The sequence below is a fragment of the Mustela nigripes genome, chromosome 4, assembly GCF_022355385.1.
Source record: "Mustela nigripes isolate SB6536 chromosome 4, MUSNIG.SB6536, whole genome shotgun sequence".
NCBI classification, from domain to species: domain Eukaryota; kingdom Metazoa; phylum Chordata; class Mammalia; order Carnivora; family Mustelidae; genus Mustela; species Mustela nigripes.
The window spans coordinates 139734252-139744794 of record NC_081560.1 but is presented as its reverse complement, the minus strand read 5'-3'; the positions used below and the strand labels follow the sequence as shown (position 1 = coordinate 139744794).

General features: G+C 50.5%; 1 protein-coding gene across 1 annotated transcript; it reads right to left on the bottom strand.

Moving 5' to 3' along the window:
• Positions 1–3620: 3620 nt before the first annotated feature.
• On the bottom strand, positions 3621–9548 carry PLAU (plasminogen activator, urokinase). Its single transcript, XM_059397854.1, has 11 exons — positions 9374–9548; positions 8963–9050; positions 8429–8462; positions 8171–8278; positions 7684–7858; positions 7416–7507; positions 7026–7242; positions 6658–6806; positions 5945–6085; positions 5442–5590; positions 3621–4755 (listed from the first exon to the last, which is right to left on the bottom strand). Exons 2-11 carry the CDS (start codon positions 9017–9019, stop codon positions 4579–4581), a joined length of 1299 nt encoding a protein of 432 aa, XP_059253837.1. The 5' UTR covers positions 9020–9050; positions 9374–9548; the 3' UTR covers positions 3621–4578.
• Positions 9549–10543: the final 995 nt, after the last annotated feature.

The window sequence follows — 10543 nt, the reverse complement described above, 5'->3', positions numbered from 1 at the left end:
CTTGAGGACTAGGACTATGTCCCATTCGTTCTTGTACCCCAGCATCTAAAACAATGCCTGGTGTGCAGGCACCTAAAAGTTGGTTGTTTGTTTTGTTTTGTTTATTTCTTGAATGACTCTCAATGGGATTGCAAAGTTAGAAGAAGGCCTAGTCTATCCTTTCACCCAATTTGCTATTTAAAACTCAGCAACAGGGGCGCCTGGGTGGCTCAGTCACTAAGCATCCCCCTTTGGCTCGGGTCATGATCCCAGGATTCTGGGATCGAGCCCTTCATTGGTCTCCCTGCTCAGTGGGAAGCCTGCTTCTCCTTCTCCCACTCCCCCTGCTTGTGTTCTCTCTCTCACTGTCTTTATCTCTGTCAAATAAATAAATAAAATCTTTAAAAATAAATAAATAAAACTGAGCAACAGTCCTGATGCATGCTACAACATTTATGAAACTGGAAAACATTATGACAAGCAAAAGAAGTCAGTCACAAAAGACCACATATTATATGATTCCAGTTTTATGAAATGTCCAGCATAGGCAAAGCCATAGAGACAGAAAGTAGATTAGGGGGTTGAGGGGAAGGGGAGAAAAAAAGGAGTAATAGCTCACAAGTATAGGATTTCTTTTTGAGGTGATAAAAATGTTCTAGAATTAGTTGTGATGATGGCTGCACCATTCTGTGAATATAAAAATTATTCAATTGTTCACATTAAGGGCTAAATTATATGGCGTGTGACTTATTTCTCAATAGCACTGTTCTTTAAAAAAACACCTCAGCAACTTCTCCCACTGTGTCTGATTTAAAGGGAAGGTTCAGATGTTTGCTGCTGGAGAGGAAAATGGACAGCCTGGGAGTGAATGTGGAGGGTAAGTGAAGTGTGTGGTTATTGTGGGGGTTGACATAAGTGGAAATCAAGTTGAGTCCTTGTGATAGAATGGGCCGCAGAATATTTCAGAAGGAGGGGTTCTGGTGAAAACGGAAACCACTTCAATGAAATCAGGTTTCAGCAAAAAAAGGATGAGGTTAGCTTGAGAAGAGTGAAATTTTACTTTGAAACTCGTGACGGAGTATGGTCTCCTCACTTGGCCTGGGAATCGTTAAAGAGGAAAGAGTTATAATAGATAATATAGCATATCATATAACATATCCTATAGACATGGGTGGCAATTCTTATACACTTAGCCTAGAAACCCAGTATCTCTAAAGTAGGGAGCTTAAAAGGGGGGCTGTTCTCCTTTTCCCAGGTTGGGTCCTCCTGGGAGGTCAGATGTCATGGTGCTGGGTCTATGTACTCTGAAGCCATCTGAACACTGGGTCCGCCACTTACCAGCTGTGATGCCTCAGGCAAGTCACTCAATCTCCTTCTGTGCTTCCATTTTCTCTACTGTAAAGGGGGGTGATGATAGCACCTTCCTCACAGGACTGTTGTAAGGATTCAATCAGATCACATATGAAGAACTTAACACAGTGTCCAATGAAGGGGCGCCTGGCTGGTTCAGTCGTAAAGCATGGGGCTCTTGATCTTGAGGCCAGAGGTTCAAGCCCCATGTTGGGAATAGAACTTACTTAGGAAACAAAACAAACAAAACAAAAGCAAAACACAGTGCCCCTAACACAGTGAGGACGAGAAGAAGGCAGTCCCCAAAATGAGTGACAGCTTAGTATCTAGAGCTGCGATTGTTGGAGAAGTAGCTGTTCCCTGGAGAGCCTGAGAGAGATTAGGGAAGAGGTAACAACAAGGCCTGGTGGCAGCTGGAGCTGCGGTGGCCGTAGCGGCAAGGGGAGGTGGGGGTGTCAGGTCTGGGTGGTGGCTGGGAAATGGTCTGAGAAGAGTTAGCAGTGTCATTGCTCAACCCGGCCGGTGGGGCTCATACTTCCTGTTTTCAGTGTCTGTGAGCCCTGATGCTGGAACAGCTCATGTTGGAACAAGATCTTTCTTGGCCCCTGGATGGGTGGGGGAGACACACAGAGGCTGAAAAGCAACTCAGTCTGGGCCGGGCCCCTTAGCTTCACATCATGCCTTTTCTTTCTGGCAAGTTCCAGCTCCCACAAAGCCCACTAATGCAGTCCTGGGGTGGAAGAGTAAAGGAGGTTCCCACTCGGTTCTATGAGAATTTACATAGTTTGGTAATAACAGCCATCGTGTCTTTGTCTTTACTAGCTTCCAGGATTTGTGAACTCATGCATCCTTATAACATTCCTAGGAGGTAAATATTATTATCTCTTTTTTTACAGATGGGGAAACTGGGGCACGGAGACGTTACAAGTCTTTCGCAAGGCACACAGCTAGTGTCAGAACCAGGATTCTAGTCCAGACCACCTGACTATGAAATCCATGCTCTGAACCATTGTATCACAATAAATAAGACAACATGTTAGATTATAGGGATGAAATGCAGAATACTCTGGATCCCTGCCCTCCAGGGGCCCATGGTCTAGGGAACCTCTGAACAGGAAGAACTTGCAATCTCAAACTCCACTCAGGAAACTGACTCTTCATGCAAAGAACACATACTGACTGTATCTTGAATTTACTTGGCCCTTCACATATTCTGGCCAGTTGTCCCCAAAGGATCTCAACCAGGAGTGCTTATCAGAACCACCTGAGGAGCTTCTGTAAATTCACAAGCCCTGGCACCAGCCCCAACCTGAATCACCCACAGTCTCTATGAGTGGGGCATCAGCATGCATATATTTTTTTAAAAGGTAATCAGGTGACTTGTTAAGAAACACTGTCCAAACCCAATAACATAGCTTGGAAACTCCAGCATTTTAACATCCAGCTGTATCTCCCCATTTGCCTTCTTCTTCTTCTTCTTTTTTTTTTTTTTTTTAAGATTTTCTTTATTTACTTGACAAAGAGAAAGAGCACAAGCAGGGGGAGCAATAGTGGGAGAGAGAGAAGCAGACTCCCCGTTGAGTAGGGAGCCCAATGAGGGATGCGGGACTCAATTCCAGGGCCCTGGAATCATGACCAGAGGCAAAGGCAAATGCTCAGTGACTGAGCCATCCAGGCACTACTTGCCGCCTGCTTTCTACACCCTAGTTCTTCAGAAACCTATGTTTGATTCAAAATGTGTGGTCACCTCCATTAGGATAACACCTAGCTTTAGATTCCGAGTCCCCTAATATTAGGGATCATAGTGACTGGTCATGAGCTCCGTCAACACACTGAGGAAACTTAGTACCAGCTCCTCACACAGATGATGGGAAATTGTTTTCTGGAACAGAAACAGAATGCCACACTCAAGCTGGGCTGGGTTTGATATCAGCAATTTTCACTCATGCAGATATTCTCCTTGGTTGAGGTCAGCCCCAGGATTGTTATGGGCAGAGTGGAGAGAATATGGCAGGACTTATCCTAGAGGATCACTGTGTACAGCTGTACAAGATGTGCACAAAGGCATCAGGCTAAGGAGGGAATTCATGGTTGTTATGTAGCCCACACACCAGGATGTATCTTATGTGCTATGGAGAACCTACTCTACAACTCTTCTAGCCTCTATTCCCAAAGCCCCACTAAGTACAGAGATTCAGCCCCCAAGAAACTTTAGGGTACACACTATCATTATTTCCCACTTTTTATACTCCCCAACTCCCTCCCATACAAGTACCAAGAAAGAACAAAAGTTTTCAGAAAAATCACATTTTATTGACCTTTATTCAAAATTACAAAAATAGATATAAATAAAAATAGCTGAATATAATTATTAAATATTCAGTGTATAGGAGTGGGCCTCACCTCACCCAGTGAGGACTGGATAAACTCAGACAAAAGGTCAGAAGGGATAACTGGCCAAGAAAGAACATCTATGAAAAGTGAAACTGAAAATTTATTGCTGATCACAGGCATGCCCCAGAACGATATTTCATGGGCATGATCACATGACAGACCCAAGAGGCCCTAGGAGTGGCCCAGGACCTCTCCAGACAGACCCTTCTATGTGTCATCAGTCCATTCAGTTTAGGGAAATAGATTTGCAGTCACACACAGGGACACCAGCTGTTACACTGACAGCCCCATGCACAAGTGTGCACACATATACACCCATATATAATATTTCCTGATACATTCATGGAATGTCAGAGCCCTTCCCTCAAGTCATTAGTGTCTCCACTCCCCAAGCCACTGTTCCACAGTGGCCAATCTCCCTCAAGAGACCTCAGTTCTTTTCGGCTTCCTAATTGAGAAATTATTTGTTTCCCAACAGTAGGCCTCATGAATGCCCGCTGTTGGGGGTTCTGGCTCTCCTCCTACCCATGCACAGGAAATGGCATTTTTTTTCTCTCCAGGAGGCTTCAGTTCAGAAAAAGATAAACAACTGGTCAACAACCGTCCTGGGTCAGGGCCATCCCTCCATCCTGGCCCCGGGGACTCTGGGGACTCAGCACCCAGGCCTGTAGCTGAGGATCAAGCTATTGTCACTCCCCCTGGGGGGGGCAGCACACGTAAAAACCATCTCTTCGAGAGCCTGTCTTTCTCAGGTTCTCCCTTATATAGAGCCGAAGCAGATGCTTCTGCTGCAAAAATGACAGCCAACGTGGGAGTGGGTGGTACCCCTCGCTTCCCTTGGCTCCCTGGGGAGCCTCAGAGGGTTAGGCCATTCTGTTGCCTGGAGTGCATGTGGATCCAAGGCAGGAAGTGTGAGACCCTTGTGTAGACGCCTGGCTTGTACTTCATGGCACAACCACTGCCCCAGCTCACAATCCCCGTCAGAGTCAGGCGGCCTTGGATAGAGCAGACCAGGGGGCCCCCGGAGTCTCCCTGTTAAGCCAAAGACATAGAAGGTGAGCCCTGGGAAAAGGGAGGAGGGGGTCATCTGATCCAATCACCCAGTCATGCCCGAGACAGAGAGAAAAAGGAGAATATCTTAGAATCCCCAAGTCCTTAGTGGCTCCCCATTTCCTACCATTTCAAGTTTAAAATCCTCCGCTTGGCTTTCAAAGCCCTGCTATCTGCCCCAACTCCATCTACGCTCTCAGACCCTTTTCCTCGCCATCCTGGAATACACCATGCTCAGGCTTGGTTTTGTATCTTTCAACAGGAACGGTCTCCTTTCTTCCCTCCACCTCCCCAAATTCTTCCAGTCACCTTCTCTCTAAAGCTTTCCCTTTATGACCACCTCACAGGTACTAACCTCCAGCTCCTAAACACTGATCATTTACAATTCATACCATATCCTGAGCACTGAGTTGTATTATTTTCTAGTGTTTTCCTCTTTCTTATGGTCCTATTCCCTTCCCTTCTCCAGTCTGAAGTGCCTAGCACAGAGCCAGGCCTATGACAAACGTTTGGTAGACGCATAAAAATTAGTTTAAACTAAGACCTGAGCTCCTAATTCTGACTTCTTGGGGCTTTGGCTGGAGAGGGGCTCTCAGAAGCTGGCAGGGATAGGCCCAGGAGCCCAGGGGAGATTTGGGGGTGACAGGAAGAGAGGCTGGAACTCTCACCTGGCAGGAATCTGTTTCCCACTGTGGATCAGCGGCACACAGCATTTTGGTGGTAACTTCAGAGCCATAGTAGTGTGGCTGCTGACACTCCTGGTGGGAAACCAGCTTCACAACAGTCATTTTTAGCTGCTCTGGATAGAGATAGTCAGCTAGATGGAGGAAACAAGGAGAAGTTTACTTTAAGATGCGTCTGTACAGCCTTCCCACAGGGACTCTCTGCCAGGGAAGGACCAAAAAGTGTCCCTACGAGGGAAAGCCTTTATTCTTTCCCCCACAGATCTGAGTCTTTACCCCATGTATACCCCCTCACACACACCCCCATCTGTTTACCTTTAGGGCCCATCACTCCCTAAATGGTGCTCCCCACTCCACCCCTGGACTATCTACTACCTCCACAGTGCTCCCATCTCTATCTCCACAGTCCAGTCTTGATCAAGTTGAGCTCACTTCCAGGTTATAACACTCCCCCAGGACCCTCTGAGCCAGCCCTAAATGTCACTTACTGTCATTCTCTTTTCCAAAGCCAGCAATCTCACAGCTCATGCCGAAATTAGCATCTCCACGCACTGGAGGCAGACAGATGGTTTGTATGGACCTGGATGGATGTGCACACTGGTCCGTGTTGGAGCGGATCTTCAGCAGGGCTGGGGGAAGAGGGATGCAGGGGAGGTAAGGGGGGAAGATCTCTACCTGGCCAGGTGGTCACCCTCTCTCCCCTCCAAATGCTGAAGGACTGGATGTCTATCCCCAAACCATTTAGGGTCAGAGGCCATCCTGGAAAGTCTGCTGGCAGCTTATTACCTGAAACAAGCCTCTCCTGTCCCATGCCTCAAGGGTTTTGTTCCAGCTGCTGACATGGGCCTTGGCCAGCCAGGGCTGGTCTATATAGATGTATGGGTGGCTGAGGCAGATGGGCTAAATTCAGCTCAATGCTCTAAGTTCCAGATCCTGGAACAGGCAGAGGTTGTATCCAACAAAAGAAGGGGCCCCCCCACCCATGTCACATGCTTACCGGGCCATTGCCATCTGGAGGAGGCTAAATGTTTGGAAATTCAAGGTTTCTGCAGAGGAACAGTAGGCCTCTCCCATATGTCCTTCTGCTGTATAAAGCAGGATCTCTAGCTCCCCTACAACCTCAACCTCCCATTTGGGTCTCTTCTTGGACGCCTCTTCCTCCAACCATCATCATTATGGCAGATAAGGGCTTTCTACTCACCAATATCATTGTGGTGAGCAAGGCTGTCAGCATTGTAGTCCTCATGCAAGATGAGCTTCTCCACCTCAAACATCATCTCCCCAGGTGTCCTGGAGTTACGCTTCGACCGACCCAGGTAGACAATGTAGTCCTCCTTCTTCGGGTGATTACTGTGGGAGGGGAGACTTGTCAGATAGTCAGATCTCATGAGATCTCATCTCGTCCCCTCCCCTCAAGGTGGCCTCAGAGCAGGACTTGCACCCAAGGCCATGGCCTGCACGGGAGGGGCCTAAGAGGGTAGAATTTAAGTGGCATCCTTTGCTGGGAAGGAGAAGGAGATGTGTTTGGGGTAAGACAGGAGGGTCAGGGAGTAGAGATGGAGGACGTACATGAAGCAGTGTGTGGCGCTGAGCACCCAGCAAGGACTGATGAGGCTGCCACCACACAGGTAGGTGACAGAGCCTCCATGGTGCTTCCTGTAGATGGCGGCAAACCATGGCTGGTTCTCGATGGTGGTGAATTCTCCACCAATAATCTTAAAGCGAGGCCTCAGAGCCTTCTGGCCACATTGAAACTCAGCTTTTTCTGGAGTGAGGGGATTTTTTCCTGGAGAAGAAAGAGAAGGATGTCTTGGGGAGGCAAGTAGGAGAATGTCTCTCTCTTGTCTTCTAACCTCCCAGTTTTCCAAGGCCAGGCAGGGTCCCTCCTCGACCCTCCTGTGATGGGATAAAAGGACATATGATCTTCCCTACTGTCAAAAACAGGTCAGTGACACTCACCAGAAGAGCATTCTGGCACCATGCACTCCCGGACAAGCTGCTTTAGGCCAACCTGCACATAGCACCAAGGCCTTCTATGGTTGTTTGGGTTCCTGGTAACACAGAAGGCGGGGTGTCATTCCAACCCAGAATACATCTCTTTCCCCTCCAGGGAAAAGTCAGCCAGAAGCTTGCTTTCCTCAGGCTATGGACAGCACTCAGGAAACACAGGGGGTGGTAGCAAGGGATCCTGGGGGGCTGTGAGAGGGTCTTTGCTGCCACCCCTCACCTGCAGTAGTTGTGTTTGCCCAGGCCCAGATGAAGGGCATCGGGTCTGAGGGCATGGTACTCTTTCAGAAGAACAGTGGCAGAGTTCCAGGCCAGGCAGGGCCGGCCTATGATGTCAGTGTCGACCTTCCCTCGGTAAGAGTGACCATTCCCCTCAAAGCAGGTTTCTGTTGTATCTAGGGAAGAATGTGAGGATGAGAGATATTAGAAAGAAGAGGAAATTCAGACAGGCATTTTAGAGATCCTGTCAGGCCTCACATGAAGGCCCGGCAAGGAAACGCCAGAAAGGGTCTCACATTTGTGTGCCGCCAGAGATGCATGAAAGAGGATGGGGCGGGGTTTGACTGTGTATCACACCCAGGGCCGAAAATGTCCCCCACTCCACCTCCAGCTCCTGACTCCCGCCTGCTCTCCCACCCCACCCATCTCTCCCTGCCCCCAAATCTCTGGTGCCCCCTCCTGCCCAGTTAGAGTCAGGATCCCCATACCTATCTCGCAGTGTTCCCCTTGGAATTTCTTTGGACAGTTGCATCGATGAATGTTGGAGAAGTACTTGTAGGACACACAGGTTCCTCCATTCAGACAATGGCAGTTTGCTGGGGATCACAAAGGTGGCGTGGTCAGAAAGGAGCGTGGGAGGAGGCAAGGGGGAGCCAGCCCTGCAGCAGGGTCAGGGAGGGGCTGCCCCCTGAGGCTTTTCCAAGAGGTCTGTATAGTCAGATATTATGCAGTGGGTGGATACTCACATGCACTAGACCCTGGGTGAAGTTCATGGCTTCCCTGGAAGAGATGGAGGGGAGGAGAAAAGTTCAGCAAAGGTCCCGCCGGCCTGGGACTCGAGGGAAAGGACAAACTGGCCCCAATCCCAAATCTCACCCTTTCCTCCGGCTCCCTCTCTCTTCACCTTGTTCATATCTAACTAGCCCTCACAGGGAAGATCATAGGTTTCTAGCAGGGAGAAACGGATTGACTCAAGCACACTTCACATACAGGGTGCAAGAAGGCGGGGTCGGGGGGCGGCGAACGACGTCTCTACGGCTTCTTCCTCCCTTCCCTGAAAGTGCGAACTCTCTAAGTTCTCAGGATTCCCACTGCCACACCTGTCCTGTTTTCCCCGAGATGGTCTGGTCCCGCCGTTGATGGAATCCAGAGGATTCCAGCGCCCTGTGCAGCCCCGCCCCCCCCCCCCCTCCACACACCCGAGTGCCACCCCCCCGCGCTGCTCGGGATCCTGCAAGCCCCCTCGGCCCGCTATAGGTCAAAGCGGGAAAGCCACTTACTTCGGAGTCGCTCACCACTAGGGCACAGAGGAGCAGGCACGCCAGCAGGACTCTCATGGTGGCGAGGCTGGGGCTCTAGGCAGCGGCTCTGCAAGGGAGGGAGAAAATCAGCTTGACACAGAAGCCGAGGAGCGAGAAGGTGGGCCGGCTGGGTTAGCGCGGTTCAGGGCAGGAATCCCTAGGTCTCCTGCGGGGCGCACCGGCCGTGGCCAGGGCCCCCAGGCCTGCCGTCTCTCTCCGCTGGAGGCTCAGGGGTCCGAGCACCCACAGAGGGTGCACAGGCACCGCGAGCGGTGAGTCAGGCTCGGCAGCGGCGGAGCGGGGGCAACTGGGGACCGCCGAGGCAGCCGGGGTTGGGGGAAGGGACGCCCGCAGGAGCAGCTCTGCGCAATTGGGGTGGCCCGCACTCACCGGTAGCTGCGGCAGGAGGGACACCGAGCAGGGACGGCGGGATGCGTTGACACTCTGACAATCCGCGGGGCTCTGGGGCTTCCAGTCGCCGCGCTGTGCTGCCGGCCGGCTGCGGGGCTCTATATCAGGACCCGCCCCAGCCTGGCCCCGCCCCAGCCCGGGATCTCCCCAACGCTTCCCTTTCCCTCAGCTTCCCTGGGGACTGGCGCGACCTGGACCCGTGGGCTTCCTCAGCCTTGACTGAGAGTGAGGGGCAGCGCGGTCGCCAGCGGAGGGGACGAGCGAGGTCTGAACAGAGAGACCTAGAGGCATCTCAATTCCTCACCCCCTCCTCCCATTCACCTGGCTTGGGCCCCACTCCAGGGCAGAGGCCCCCGAAACGCGCTAGAAAGACTCCCCTCCAGCTCTGCTGACTCTTCCCAGATCCCCTAAATCAGCTCTTCTCCAGTCTTTCCACCTTTGGCCCCCAACCGCCTAAGAGAGTGATTCCAAACCCTGGGTATAGGGGCATAGTGTGCAGCTCCTAGAGCTAAGCCTCTTTCTCAAAGTGAAAATGCACTTGACAGGGGCACCTGGCTGGCTCAATCCGGGGAGCACCGGGGACTCTTCATCTCTGGATTGTGTGTTCCAGCCCCAGGTTGGGTATAAAAGATTACTTAAAAATAAAGTCCTTGAATGGGACGCCTGGGTGGCTCAGTTGGTTGGACGACTGCCTTCAGCTCAGGTCATGATCTTGGAGTCCGGGGATGGAGTCCCACATCGGGCTCTCAGCTCCATGGGGAGCCTGCTTCTCTCTCCGACCTTCTCCTTGCTCATGCTCTGTCTCACTTTCTCTCTCTCAAATAAATAAATATTTAAAAAAATAATAATAAAGTCCTTGAAAAGAAAGAAAGTACACATGACACACGCTGGCTAACTCCTGCTGACAGGGTCTTCCAATAGTAGCTCCCCAAAATTCACCAACATAACCAGTAGATAAGACAAACCTCACGGAGGTAAGGACCTTTGGTAGTGGCTGGCAGGGGCAAGATGGGATTTTAGGCAAGATGGGATTTTACTGAGAATTTGCCAGTTTGGTTTAAGGGTGGTGTTTGAAAGTGACAGCTTGATAAGGATTGGCTATGGATCATGGTATAATATTATAGGATTGTGAGAACAAGTCTAAGGGCA

Bases quoted from the DNA above. Each gene is read 5' to 3' on its own strand.
- PLAU (XM_059397854.1), bottom strand. From the start codon at position 9,019: ATGAGAGTCCTGCTGGCGTGCCTGCTCCTCTGTGCCCTAGTGGTGAGC. The intron at 7,859-8,170 runs GTATGGGGATCC...ATTCTTCCCTAG, and splicing joins AGGGGAACACTGCGAGATAG to ATACAACAGAAACCTGCTTT. The intron at 7,243-7,415 runs GTGAGTGTCACT...TTTCTTCTCCAG, and splicing joins GGTGCCAGAATGCTCTTCTG to GAAAAAATCCCCTCACTCCA.